At 47.4% G+C, this 14,415-nt stretch overlaps 1 protein-coding gene across 3 annotated transcripts in view; it reads left to right on the plus strand.

Annotated features, from left to right (window-relative positions):
- Nucleotides 1-8,460, plus strand: part of LOC141153988 (NACHT, LRR and PYD domains-containing protein 3-like) — a 74,831-nt gene extending 66,371 nt beyond the window's left edge. For all 3 annotated transcript variants that reach the window (XM_073639337.1, XM_073639339.1, XM_073639338.1), the window contains exons 9-10: nucleotides 6,889-7,053; nucleotides 7,919-8,460. In XM_073639337.1, coding sequence (XP_073495438.1) covers nucleotides 6,889-7,053; nucleotides 7,919-8,006 — 253 coding nt within the window. In that variant the 3' untranslated portion in view covers nucleotides 8,007-8,460. The remainder of the gene's footprint in view (nucleotides 1-6,888; nucleotides 7,054-7,918) is intronic.
- The last annotated feature ends 5,955 nt before the right edge of the window (nucleotides 8,461-14,415 follow it).

Genomic DNA, 14,415 nt, shown 5'->3' on the forward strand with positions numbered 1-14,415 from the left:
TCTTCCAAGGGGCTTTAAAACCGTCTTGTTAAGCTACTGCGACCTCCACCACTTTTCCAAGGTGCATTAAAACCATCTTGTTAAGCTACTGCGACCTCCACGTCTCTTCCAAGGGGCATTAAAACCGTCTTGTTAAGCTACTGCGACCTCCACGTCTCTTCCAAGGGGCATTAAAACCGTCTTGTTAAGCTACTGCGAACTCCACGTCTCTTCCAAGTGGCATTAAAACCGTCTTTGTAAGCTACTGCGACCTCCACCATTCTTCCAAGGGGTATTAAAACCGTTTTGTTAAGCTACTGCGACCTCCACGTCTCTTCCAAGGGGCATTAAAACAGTTTTGTTAAGCTACTGCAACCTCCACATCTCTTCCAAGGGGCATTAAAACTTTCTTGTTAAGCTACTGCGAACTCCATGTCTCTTCCAAGGGGCATTAAAACCATCTTGTTAAGCTACTGCGACCTCCACGTCTCTTCCAAGGGGCATTAAAACCGTTTTGTTAAGCTAATGCGACCTGCACGTCTCTTCCAAGGGGCATTAAAACCATCTTCTTAAGCTACTGCGACCTCCACGTCTCTTCCAAGGGGCATTAAAACCGTCTTGTTAAGCTATTGCGACCTCCACATCTCTTCCAAGGGGCTTTAAAACCGTCTTGTTAAGCTACTGCGACCTCCACCACTTTTCCAAGGTGCATTAAAACCATCTTGTTAAGCTACTGCGACCTCCACGTCTCTTCCAAGGGGCATTAAAACCGTCTTGTTAAGCTACTGCGACCTCCACGTCTCTTCCAAGGGGCATTAAAACCGTCTTGTTAAGCTACTGCAACCTCCACGTCTGTTCCAAAGGGAACTAAAACCATCTTGTTAAGCTACTGCAACCTCCATTTCTCTTCCAAGGGGCATTAAAACCGTCTTGTTAAGCTACTGCGACCTCCACGTCTCTTCAAAGGGACATTAAAACAGTTTTGTTAAGCTACTGCGACTTCCACCATTCTTCCAAGGGGCATTAAAACCGTCTTGTTAAGCTACTGCGACCTCCACGTCTCTTCCAAGGGGCATTAAAACCGTCTTGTTAAGCTAATGCGACCTCCACCACTTTTCCAAGGGGCATTAAAACCGTCTTGTTAAGCTAGTGTGACCTCCACGTCTCTTCCAAGGGGCATTAAAACCGTATTGTTAAGCTACTGCGACCTCCACGTCTCTTCCAAGGGGCATTAAAACCATCTTGTTAAGCTACTGCGACCTCCACGTCTCTTCCAAGGGGCATTAAAACTGTCTTGTTAAGCTACTGCGACCTCCACCACTTTTCTAAGGGGCATTAAAACCGTCTTGTTAAGCTACTGTGACCTCCACGTCTCTTCCAAGGGGCATTAAAACCGTCTTGTTAAACCACTCTGAACTCCACAGCTCTTCAAGGGGCATTGAAATGTTGTTTTTAATTAACTCTAACCTCCACGACTCTTCCAGCAGGCATTGCATTTCCTCCTTATTTTAGTCAGCTTTTGCTTTTCAATGCATAGGCGAACACTAAGGGAGACCCACTCCCCAATAATGGGTAGTAGGTTTTTAGTATGCTGTAATCCACGTCTGTTTCAAGGGCTCATTGCAGTTCCTCATAATTTTTGGAAAGCCTTCCATTCACTGCTTAGGCCAACAGTGCACAGGAGACGCAGTTGCTATAAATGGAAAAAACGGTTTAGTTAAGGCCCTCTGACCTCCATGTCACTTCCAAGGGGCATTGGAGTGCCTCGAAATTTTTGGTAGGCATTGCACTCACTGTATTCCCTATAACTGTGTAGCCGAACCACTCCATTTGGTACAGAAACATATCCTACATGACATGTGTGGTTGACTGGCCTGATATTGCAGCAGATGCTAACTTCTATCATCATCATCATGCTCCTCACCTTGGCACTCTCAACTCCCTGATGAAGAAGCCAGAGCCCACCGGAGGAGTCTGGTTCTTGTGGGCTCGTCCAATGCTGCCCTAAAGCAGGCCAGGCTAAGAAAAGTGTGGGGGCAGTTGACAGGAGAAATAGGGGTGGCTGGGGACCGTTTATGGACACCCGGCCGCCCCCAGGCGGCTGGGGACCGAGTATGGACACCCGGCCGTCGGGCGGCTGGGGACTGAGTATGGATACCTCGCTGCCGAAGCAGCCATGAGGTAGTAGCCAGCTTCGGCCTCCTCCAAACTAAAAGGCCCAATTTCAAGTGCAAGCTAGCAGTATGGTATTGCAGCCTGGGGGTGGGTGGGTGGCAGGTTGCACACTTACGCTTGCATTCCAAGAAATGAATGCAGATGCTAACTTCTATCATCATCATCATGCTCCTCACCTTGGCACTCTCAACTCCCCTGATGGAGAAGCCAGGGCCCACCGGAAGAGTCTGGTTCTCTGGTGGGCTCATCCAATGCTGCCCTAAAGCAGGCCTGGCTAAGAAAAGTGTGGGGGAAGTTGACAGGAGAAATAGGGGTGGCTGGGGACAGAGTATGTACAATTGAACACTGCCCTGGGACAAGGACTTGCACGGGGATAGTTGAAAGTCTGAATCTTCTGATGTGGAAAGGATCACTTCTGATGGGCACTCTTTTAGGCAGTGACCTGGGTGTCAGAGATGCTTCCAGGGGTCTTCCCCATGCTGTTCCCATGTCTTTTCAGCACTGTATGCATGTGTCACACAGCACATGGCCAGATAAGATTGTAAAATGTTAAAATGACATTTCCCAGTGAATGCATTTGTCACGGTTGAAAGCAATACAAAAGTGCAAAAACGCATAAAAAATGCTACTTGTGAACATAGCCCAAGGTGTGGAGGAGTATTTTTGTTTTTGGTTATTTATTTTACCTTATACACAAGTCTTTACCCTGGAAAGGAAGTACCTTAACATATTTCACAGGAAAACCGTTTCAGTTTTGTTTTTGAGTGTTTTATTGTGAGCCCGTAAAAGTGGCTTAATACCTCTGATCACGTTGTTGACAGCAGTGACCTGGGGGTCAGAAATGCTTCCTGGGGCGATGCCCATGCTGTCCCCATGTCTTGAGCACTGTCACTATCGTTTTGGGCACTTTTTAGGCTTTCTACAGACTGCCGGGGGTGCTGCCGCAAAAATGCTCGGGTCTCCCATAGACTAACATTGGGCTCGTTGCTCGGGTCAAGCACCCGAGTATCACGGTGAGCTCGGCCCGAGCTTCGAGCACCCGAGCATTTTAGTGCTCGCTCAACACTAATAGTAAACAGTATAATAATACATTTCCAATCTCTCCCCTATTACACAAAACAGCAGGACACTCTGTCTGCATCCTGCTCGTGCATATAAGCAGATGGCGGCACAAAGATGCCGGTTATTTAAAGACTCAGCCACACCTGCATTCCACTTGGTCCACTAGTGACCTGTAGAATCATTGCAGGCAGGATTCTCCAATGACGCGTCCATGGGGGCTTGGCTCGCACAGCCAATCACAAAGCCGGAGAGGCGATACACAGGTCCGGAACAAACAACTGCAGATTGAAGGTGCTCATCACTATACTGTATCATTTTAACAGATTGTATATTGGGAGGTGCATGCTATTATCTGCATTAGCTTTTATATATCTATACATACACAGGTCATCCCATCCTCATACTGTAATAGAATGTCATGCAAGGTGAAAGAAAGACTAAGTGCACAACAACGAGAAGAGGGGGAGGAAGCCCAAACACTAGGGAAAGGGGGAGTGGAGACCCCTAGGCAGCTCTGACAGCACCCTGTCTCCCCTAACGTCCCTAAATAGATTCCGCACCTATCGCCGAGCAGGAAACCTAATCCTTGACTGCCCCTAGCGATAGGCCATAGATAGGGAGGGGACAGGGTGAGCACTAGTCAGCCCCCACTGCAACTAAAGACAAACAGGTAAACAGACAAGGGAAACACTTAGCTTGAGAAGACACCAGAGAGATAACGCCAACTATCCTCCAAGGGAACTCCAAGAAGACACTAGCCGACTACTAGTACTTCAAGCCTGGACTGAGGAAAATAGAGCTATCACTGGCGACTCTCTGGAGAGACTGAAGGTATTTAAACATCCAGCAAGGGTGTGTCAATTAGTAGCAAAAGGTAGAGGTCACTGCTCGGTCCTAGAGGGAGAAGGATATCACTACACTACAGAGATGAAAAGATCAAGAAGGTGCTTGCAGAGCCAAGCGCAGTGACCTTCTACAGCCAGACCCAGAACTACTGTCTGTCACACTTGACACACCTGTGACATAGGGATAGGCTTTGTATATTGATGGATTACTAGCAATCTACTCTAGGCCAGCATATGCCAATGCTGTACCACAAATGTTTAGCATATAGATAGATATTTATATACTTTAGGCCAGCATGTACCAATGCTATACCCTAGAAGCCTGACACATCCATGCCATTTTTATCCCTAAGATGCAATCTCCTATCTCATCATCCAGTACCTCATATTTGCATATAACTATATATACTACATCATATGATGTGTTATTAACACTTCCCATGCTGAGGCTCACATCACCATGAGATTTACAACCCCTATGTAGTACGGGCCACAGATAGTCGTGTCCAGGTATGGGGAGAGGAGTCATATCTCACTGGTCAACAGAACTCAATTAGAAGAAGAATATGACGGAAGAGAAAAAGGGACAAAGATAGTTATTCATCAACAATGCAATATCCTACTGTATCAGATTATCTTATCCTTTTGTGTCTATGTGCTCATCCCCACACAGACACAACAGTCAACAAATGAATATTCCTAAGCGTAAAAAGCAGTATCCACATTCATACCCCCCTGTTCTTAACACCACTATAACGAGGGAGGCGAGTTGAGAAGAAAGTTATATAAAAGGTACAAATGATATGGTGTCATTGAGACCCGAAGGTTTAACACTGTTCATGCAAAATATCCATCGGGTCTCTTTTCTTAGCACCCTATTATTAAAATGACCCTTTTTTGCAGATGGTCTAATAATCTCAATGCCTTGAAACGGGAGACATCTAGCATCACCTCCATGATGTGACCATACATGCTTAGCAACAGGTTTATCCTCCCTCCTATTCACATTGCCTACATGTTCAAGAATGCGTCTACAGAACTGCCGTATTGTCTTGCCTACATATTTGGCAGGATAAGGACGGGTAATCAAATACACAAGGCCTTGAGATTAGAGATGAGTGAACCTCGGTTTGGTTCCGATCGACAAATTTTCCAATGTTCGCCGAACAATTAGAGATGAGCGAACATTTCAGTGTTCAGTTCAATTTACGATCGTTGAATTTGCAATATTCGCCGATTTATTCGTCGAACATTCACCAAACATATCCGAACCCCAATTCAATGGCAGGAAAAAGCAAACGCATAGACAACGTCTTCAAAGGGGTCCAAAAGCTGCCAAAACAGCTCAAATTAGGGGCAGACAGGTGGTCTCAACTGACCCACAGTCGAAATTTTATAATGGCACAGCAGCAGTCAGCCATGGGCCATGCATGAGGTATCAGGGTCTGGGCCAGCATTTGCAGCTTTGAATTTTACTTTAACTTAAAACCAGATGGGTGAGGAATCGGTGTAGGCCTGCTGTGCTGGGAGCCCTGATACCACATGCAACAACTCAACCTGCTTGTCTGATCAGCCACACTCCGGTGGCACAAATATCAGATTTGTAGACTACTATTGCTAGAAAAATGTAAGGATAGTAGTAACACAGGTAGGTTACTGAAAGTAAGTGGAGGCCTGCCGGTCTGGGAGCCCTACTGCTACAGGCAACACACATGAAGGAGACCCAACGTGGAGTCTCCATATTTCAAAATTTTTTTGCCATATACCTCTAAAGTAGCATCAATTTGAAATAGTGTAATGGGGCATGAACACCCCTTCCACTACAGGCAACCCACCAGATGCAGACCCAACTAGGAGTCTCCACATTTCATGAAACATAGCCATAATAAGATCAAATCAGTCCATCTTCTACAGCCATCTGCGAAGACGATTCTTTCATCCCACCAGCCCATGAATAAATTTGCATATGTGGTAGCACATGGGTTCCCCATTGCAGTACCCCTGAGCTGGTGGAAGACGCGCCCATAGAATAGAAAAAGAATTACGCCTCAGCACAAAATTGAGCAGCTCCATTATGAACACATTATGAGGCCGTAGATGCACCGCTCTTGTTCTCAAAAAATGTTCGACAGCCAAACACCCCTTGTCATGGGGTATTGAACTGTATAACGCCTCGACGTCTAAACTTGCTAAAAGCATATTATCTGGGACCATCACATTACTCTGCAGTGATATCCGCCTATAGAAGAGGATGCCGCTCATCTTGGGAGAGGAGGAAGTTAAAAATAATAATTTTTTTTAAATGTGTTGGAGAAGAGCAACAGAATGAAGGAGATTATCTCAGGAAGGGGACCAGGATGGGGGAAATTATACCAGGAATTGGCCCAGGATGGGGTTCATTATAGTGGGGGGACATTATTACTGGAAGGATCCCAGGAAGGGGGACATTATACCAGAAAGGGGCCAAGGATGGGGGAGATTATTCTTGAAAGAAGTCAGGATGGGGGACATTTGTAACTAGAAGGCACCCAGGATGATTGACATTATACCAGGAAGGGGCCAGGATGGAGGACATTACTACATGGTGGGTTGTATGTCTTTATAGTATCTAGAACGCTACAAGGGCCCTTACATCTGACCAACATGCAGCTGGGGGTCCAGGTCCAAATTTTGCACCAGGGCCATTTGGACTCTAGTTATACCACTGCTTACAAGTCTCCAGATCCTCTTTAATAACAACTTTCCTGATGTTCAGGGGTTGGTGAAGGGAGTTAATACTTCATGAGCGCTATATTTGACCATACTGAGACATTATATTTCTCCGCAGGCTCCAGCAGATAAAGCTGACGGATGAATATGCTCCACTTCTGACCTCACTAGGCCAAAATCCCAACCTCACACATCTAGATCTGAGCCATAATTACCTTACTGATATCAGCGCTGAAATTATCCAAGAACTTATACTAAATTCAGAAAACCTGAAGGAGATTAGGTAAGTCCAATCCAGGGGACCTGCATGAAGCATCTCTCCTCAGCCCTGACTCTTAGGGGTATGTGCACATGATATCTTTTATACGTCAGCATACTTGCCGAGTTTTACAAGCCGAAGACTCTACAGGTAAAAACTCCAGAGGAGTTCCTAAAGCATCTTTTTTAGTGACTATGCATTCGCTTTTGTCAGAGGCTTTACCTCCATCTTTTTTAAGACGCCACCGGAGGAGTCTGTCAGTGGCTGTCTCAAAGGACACAGGAGAGCTGGGAAGAGTGAGAGCTCCTGTGTATGGAGGAATTAGGAGGGATACCCATCAGCCGACCCATTACTTGACAGACAGCTGTATACTGGTAGCTTTTTATTGTGTATGAGAGGCTTCACTCTAAGGGCATCCTTTTCCGATATCCGACCTTTAAGCTCTCTCGACTTGCACTTTTGAGTAAATACTTGTTGAATCTTATTTCCTGGTGCCCCCGTGAATAGTTATGATAATTAATGGGGTTGTCTGGGACTTTTACATTGATTGACTATCCTTACGATAAGTCATCAATATCTGATCGCTGGGGTCTGACACCAGTCCCCTTCCTTCCCGCCGCTGATCAGCTGTTTCTGGTACCGGCGGAGCTGCACAGCTTTATCAACTGTATAGTGGCCGCAGTCATGTACTGCACATCCACCCCCTCTTAGAATCAATAAGGGCTGGTACAGTACCCAGTCACTGTCACTAAACAATTGATGGAGCTGAACGGTGAAGCTCCACAGCTGAGCACTTTCGGGCCCCAGAAGTGATCGACAGGGGTGCTGGGTTTTAGTTTTGCCTTGAATCTATTTTATTTTAATAATTAATTTCCTTTGGTTATTTCAGGATTGGTGTAAATGAATTATCCAAGGAAAGAGAAGAATTTTTAAAACAACTGGAAGCACTTAAGCCTGGTTTACATATCTGTGTATAAAATATAACAAGAAGATGATGGCGTCCGATAATGTGAATGCTGGTATTAAAGAACATTCTATAAGGAGTTGTCCAAGACTGAAGGGGTTTTCCACTACATAGATCATCAATATCAGACCCCCACCGATCTGATACTGATGGCCAAGCCAAACAAAAGGTGCTCAATATCCTAGTAGAGTCAGAGCTTTGGGTCATCTGGATGCTGCTGTGTTCATTTGCACATTTAGGCTAAGGGCACACAGAGTTTTTAGATCAGAAACTGAGCAGAAACTCTCCAGATCTCAAAACTCATCAAGACTTTGAGTGTCTACTCAGTTTCTGCTCAGAAAACTCAACAAAAAGTTGCACATAGCCTTCAATTTTATTTTTTTTGTCAAAGTATATATTCATTTCAAGTTTTTCAGAATGTAAAAATAATCTATAAATAAACATAAAACTTTATCATTTAATACAAAGGTTGTCACTTGTCACCAATTATTTGGCCCTCAGACTGTGAACAGGTCACATGTGAGTCATATGAATAAAAATTGCTCTCAGTGGAAAAAACAAAACACCGTAATAATCTTGTAGTTATGATACATTTTATTTGCTAACAAAAATAAAATAAATGATGTTACAAAACAAGCTTTCAAGATTTCTTTGGTCTCTTCGTCAGGCATGGTATAACAAAGTTTCTGAAGAAACACAAATGTATACACATAAAGAGCAGATACAGGACATAATAAATGGACATTTAAATGTACTAGCAATCTGAGTTTAGAGACTGAACCCTTAATTGGATTAGATTAGTGGTGTAAAAGTTTTATAGTCCCAATATTCCTGGTGCCCTCACTGTCTCTGGAGCAGATTTCTGGTGCCTCACTGTCTCTGGAGCAGATTCCTGGTGCCCTCACTGTCTCAGGAGCAGATTCCTGGTGCCTCACTGTCTCTGAAGCAGATTCCTGGTGCCTCACTATCTCTGGAGCAGATTCCTGGTGCCCTCACTGTCTCTTTAGCAGTTTCCTGGCGCCATCACTGTCTCTGGAGCAGATTCCTAGTGCCTCACTATCTCTGGAGCAGATTCCTGGTGCCCTCACTGTCTCAGGAGCAGATTCCTGGTGCCTCACTATCTCTGGAGAAGATTCCTGGTTCCCTCACTGTCTCTGGAGCAGATTCCTTGTGCCCTCACTGTCTCAGGAGCAGATTCCTGGTGCCCTCACTGTCTCAGGAGCAGATTCCTGGTGCCCTCACTGTCTCAGGAGCAGATTCCTGGTGCCCTCACTGTCTCTGGAGCAGATTCCTGGTGCCTCACTATCTCTGGAGCAGATTCCTGGTGCCCTCACTGTCTCTGGAGCAGTTTCCTGATGCCATCACTGTCTCTGGAGCTAATTCCTGGTGCCCTTACTGTTTCTGGAGCAGAATCCTGGTGCCCTCATTGTCTCTGGAGCAGGTTCCAGGTGCCCTCACTGTTTCTGGAGCAGATTCCTGGTGCCCTCACTGTCCCGGGAGCAGATTCCTCAGATTTTGAAGTGAGACATAAATCCTCCTCACAGATTTAGTCCTGTGTGGAGGGAATCAAAGCCTCTAATAAGTTTGTATTCCCAAACCCTTTGATGTTTTTATGATTCGAATTTGCCTTTTAATATGACAATTTATGGACCACAGAAATGTTTGGCCACCGGTACATATTTTGTTTTTTTTTTGCCTGTAATCGTGTGGTCATGAGACCTCATCCTTGCTCTCAGTTTTTGTCCTCTTTCTCCAACATAGAGACCCCAATAGGACATACTGTATAGTGCACAAAATTAAGTATACCCCATTGGAAGAGGTGCATTCTAGGGCATTGAACTTCAGATCATGATGTTTTTTAAATTTGGATGTTGCCTATAACACAGCAAGGTAGGGTCTGTGAACATTGTTTTTGGCTGGTCATCCTTGTGTAGGATAGGGTGATTTTTTTAGCAGTTTTTCTCAGTACCTCAAGCTGAGGTACACGATTATTTTCCTCTTTTACTCTGTATTGAAGTACCGGTAATTGACTTATAGGGATATCCAAGAGTATCAACCTCAACATATCACTGTGCTGACTCTTGATACAGAACAATTTACATCATGGCTGTGACTCGCCCCCTGGGCCGTGGGGTACCCGGAACCGGGCTTCTGTAAGATGCTGGGGGTAGTAGTGGCAACCCGATCCCGTGGCTCAGGGTGGTCAGACCAAATTGTGGCAGTCTATTTATCAGTGTTTTGAATGTCCGACTACGCCACCCGTGGATTGCGGTCAGGGATAACCGCCGCTGCAAGGCAGACCGCTGAGGCTGGTGTTGGTGTGCAGCACAGGGGTAGGATAACTCCTCACGGGAAGAGTGTAGCCTCAGGGTAGTGTAGGTGGATGCTGGGGGTGATAGTGCAGGCCGCAACGGTAAGAGTTCAGAGTCCACTTCAAACAGTCCAGGGTCTTTATTGTAGGTATTATTAATGACCTAACAGCGGTACCGGTTAGGAATGGGCCTGGGTGTCTGAGAGCATTCGGGCGAGCCCCACTGGTCAGGGTGAGTGTGTAGGCCTACCGTTCTCTCTATGCTCTTTCTGACTATCCCCCTCTTCGTGGTGTAATAGCCCACGTCCCTGAGCTGGCCGTGTACTTCTCGCCCGTATGGCTTGCAACTTGGGTTCCTTTTACCTTTGGCCTCTCTTGGCCTTGCTGGTCCCTTCTGTTGTGGCGGAGCCTCCGGGCTTCTTAGGCCAAAGGATACAAAATCCCTCGCGGGTTGGTTCTCTGCTGTGGGACTTAGAGTCTTTACAGCCTTGGACCCTAATGTCCGGTTAGATTAATTTTTTTGCCAGGACCGGCTCTCGTCGCCTCTGTCCCTGGCCTGCAGTTTCTCCTCTGCTTCACGGACTCCTCAGCTACAGCTGAACTGTCCCTCCTTCTCTGGGACTAGTCTCAGTCCTGAGCTAGGTCGTCCAGTTCTCTCTAACCCTGCCCCCAGTTCCAGATTTTATAGGGGCAGCCAGCTCCCCCTACTGGCCTGGGACAGGAGGTGCTGTATGCTAATTGACCCTAACCAGGGAACCTCCCTCCTGCTCTCAGACACAGCCTTTAATATTTGTGGCATCCAGACCTGGGGTGACACATTCCCCCCTAGTAAAATTTAGTACTCCGGACTAAACAGGAAGCACAAATACAGGGTATAAATGATAACATAACATATTTACAAGCACATTTTGTCCTTAAGGTCACGGCGCTTCCGTGACCGGGTGTCCATATCACCCAACTAGGTGACGTTTTCCACAATGTGGGGACCTTTCCCTATAAACCCCAAGTTCCTGGCCTTGGGCGTGGTGGCAAGGTAAAAGCTAACTACTTTGGACCACAAGGAGGCCACGCCAGACAGGTTTTTCTTCTGTGGCCATCTTCGCAAGAGGGCACCAAGTGCAACTATCTACATGGTAGTTCCGGTTATTCACTGTCCATAACCTGTCAGTCCATTGTATCTAGGAAAACTGGGAAAACAGTATTAATAACCAGGTAACAAGTATAAAACATTGGCAATATACAGCATTTAGATCTTCCAGCGAGCTGGTATTTGACCCCTAGTGCTCCGGGTTGACCTGCGTAACTCACTGTCTGGTGGTGGTCTAACCTGGCTTTCCCCACTAGCATTTAGGGTACAGCTACTAGGAAGTGTAGGACGGGTACCACTATTGCTTCGTTTATCCGAGTCCAGGACCGGGGGAACTCCCCAAGAACTGGGCTGATCATTTCTTCCTTGTACTCTGCGGGTTCAAGGTCATCTTGATCTTCTCCTGCACTCTGTAGTTGCTCGGGGCACCGTTTTAGGTGGTCTCTGGAGACAGTGCTAGTGGTTTCTCCTCCATCCTTGGTAATTACACATACCTTCGGGTTGCTGTGGTCGGACTGCAGTACTGTGTACGGGTCTCTCTTCCACTGGTCATCTAGCTTGTGAAGCTTTCTCTTCCCCTTCAGGACCTGCTCACCAGGGTCCAGGGGACCAGCAGGGGCGTGTTGGTTGAAGAGCCTCTCTTGCTTTTCTCTTGCTTGAGCCAGGCTCCTCTCCATGCTCTCCTGTACCTTTTTGTACTGTAGCCGTCGTTCCGTATCCCAGTCCGAATCTGGGGAGGTGTCCTCGGGTGTCAGGACTCCCATCTCCAGGTCCATAGGCAGCTTACCTGGTCTTGCTCGCATCAGGTAAGCCGGGGTGCAGTTGGTAGCGTTCACCGGGATATGGTTGTATAAGTCTATCAGGTCTGGCAGCTTCTCCGGCCACAGGCTGCGTTCCTCCAGGGGCAATGTCTTGAAGAGATCAATGACGATATTATTCATTTTCTCACACAGCCCGTTGGTTTGCGGGTGGTAAGGCGTTGTCCGAATCTTCTTACAGCCGCAGAGGTTGCAGAACTCCTGGAAGATTTCCACCTTGAACGCTGGACCTTGATCTGTCAAGACCTGTTCCGGATACCCGTGTGGACGGTAGAAGTGTCGTTGGAAGGCTCTGGCCGCTGTTTGAGCTGTCAAGTCTTTAACGGGAACCACCACCAGGAACCGGGAATAGTGGTCCACTATTGTCAGGGCATAGACGTAGCCCGACCGGCTTGGAGCCAATTTTACATGGTCTAGAGCTACCAGCTCAAGAGGCTGCCTGGTGACGATGGGCCTCAAGGGTGTCTTCTGGCTGGTACCGTCCTTCCTTCTGAGGTTACATGGGCCGCAGTCCCTGCACCACTTCTCTATGGCCCCTCTCATACCGACCCAGTAGAACCGCTCTCTCAGTAGGAACTCCAGTTTCTTACACCCGAAGTGTCCCCCTCTGTCATGGTAGGCCTCCAGGACCATTGCTGCATCTCGTCTTGGGACCAGTACCTGCCAGGTCAGCTCGTGCATCCGGTGGTTGACAAGCCTTCTGCACAGCTTACCTTCGTAGAGGAATAGCCTGCTTTTCTCCTTCCATAACTGCTTGGCTTCCTCTGGAGCGTCCGGGCCAGGGCTAGCGTCTGCCTGGGTCAACAGGTCTTTCACCAGGCGAATTGCAGGGTCACTATCTTGCATTTCAGCCCAGCCGTGGTGGGGTAAGGGGTTGAACATGACGGTGGTTAGGTCTTTGTCTCTTACCCGGTGAGAATACTGAGTGGCCCCATACCGGTGGAACGCAGGTAGCTCTACTTCCTTCAGCTCTTCCGAGTCTTCATCTCTTTCGGGTAGGTGGGGCATTCTTGATAGGGCATCTGCACTGGCGTTGGTTCTGCCCGCCCGGTATTTGATTGTGAAGTCATAATTTGATAGCTGGGCCATCCACCGCTGTTCTAGGGCACCAAGTCTTGCATTGTCCAGGTGTGTCAACGGGTTGTTGTCCGTGTACACAGTGAACTTTGCGGAGGCCAGGTAATGTTTAAACCGTTCTGTGATGGCCCACACCACTGCCAAGAATTCTAGCTTGAAGGAGCTGTAATTCTCCGGGTTTCTCTAGGTGGGCCTCAGCTTCCGGCTGGCGTACGCGATCACCCTTTCTCTGCCCTGTTGGTTTTGTGACAGTACGGCTCCCAGTCCCACATTACTGGGGTCTGTGTGGAGGATAAAAGGCTGGTCATAATCGGGGTAGGCCAGGATCTCATCCCCCGTGAGGGCCATCTTCAGCTGGCGGAAGGACTCCTCTTCCCGCTTGTCCCACTTGAAGGGTGGCTTTTGGTTTCTGGTCTTAGATTGACCTATCAGGAGGTCCTGCATTGGAGCTGCCATCTTGGTGAACCCGGGGATGAACCTTCGGTAGTAGCCTACCAACCCGAGGAACTGCTTCACTTCCTTTATGTTAGAGGGGCTTGGCCCGTTCTTTATTGCCGTGATTTTGTCAGGGTCGGGGGCTACTCCTTCTGCACTCACCACGTGTCCTAGGTACTGTACCTTCAGTTTCAACAGGTGACACTTTGAGGGCTTCACCTTCAGGCCATAGCCTGCCAGGGCTTCGAACACCTCTGCCAGGTGTTTTAGATGGTCCTCGTAGGTCTTCGAATATACAATCATGTTGGCTAAGTAAAGTAGGACCGTCTCAAAGTTTTGGTGCCCTAGACAGCATTCCATCAGCCTCTGGAAGGTCCCGGGTGCGTTGCAGAGCCCGAAGGGCATACAGTTGAATTCACTTAATCCCATCGGGGTGGTGAAGGCAGTCTTCTCCTTGTCAGCCTCTGCCACAGGAACCTGCCAGTACCCGCTAGTAAGGTCCAAAGTAGAGAAGAAATTAGCTGATTTTAGTGCGGCCAAAGACTCCTCTATTCTAGGCAACGGGTATGCGTCTTTATGGGTGATACGATTGACTTGTCTATAGTCCACGCACATTCTCATAGTACCGTCTTTCTTTTTTACCAGAACCAAGGGGGCTGCCCAGGGGCTACAGCTGTCTCTAATGACCCCGGCT

Source organism: Phyllobates terribilis, unplaced genomic scaffold (assembly GCF_046119375.1).
Source record: "Phyllobates terribilis strain yellow unplaced genomic scaffold, ASM4611937v1 Scaffold_7__3_contigs__length_470593459, whole genome shotgun sequence".
NCBI lineage: Eukaryota > Metazoa > Chordata > Amphibia > Anura > Dendrobatidae > Phyllobates > Phyllobates terribilis.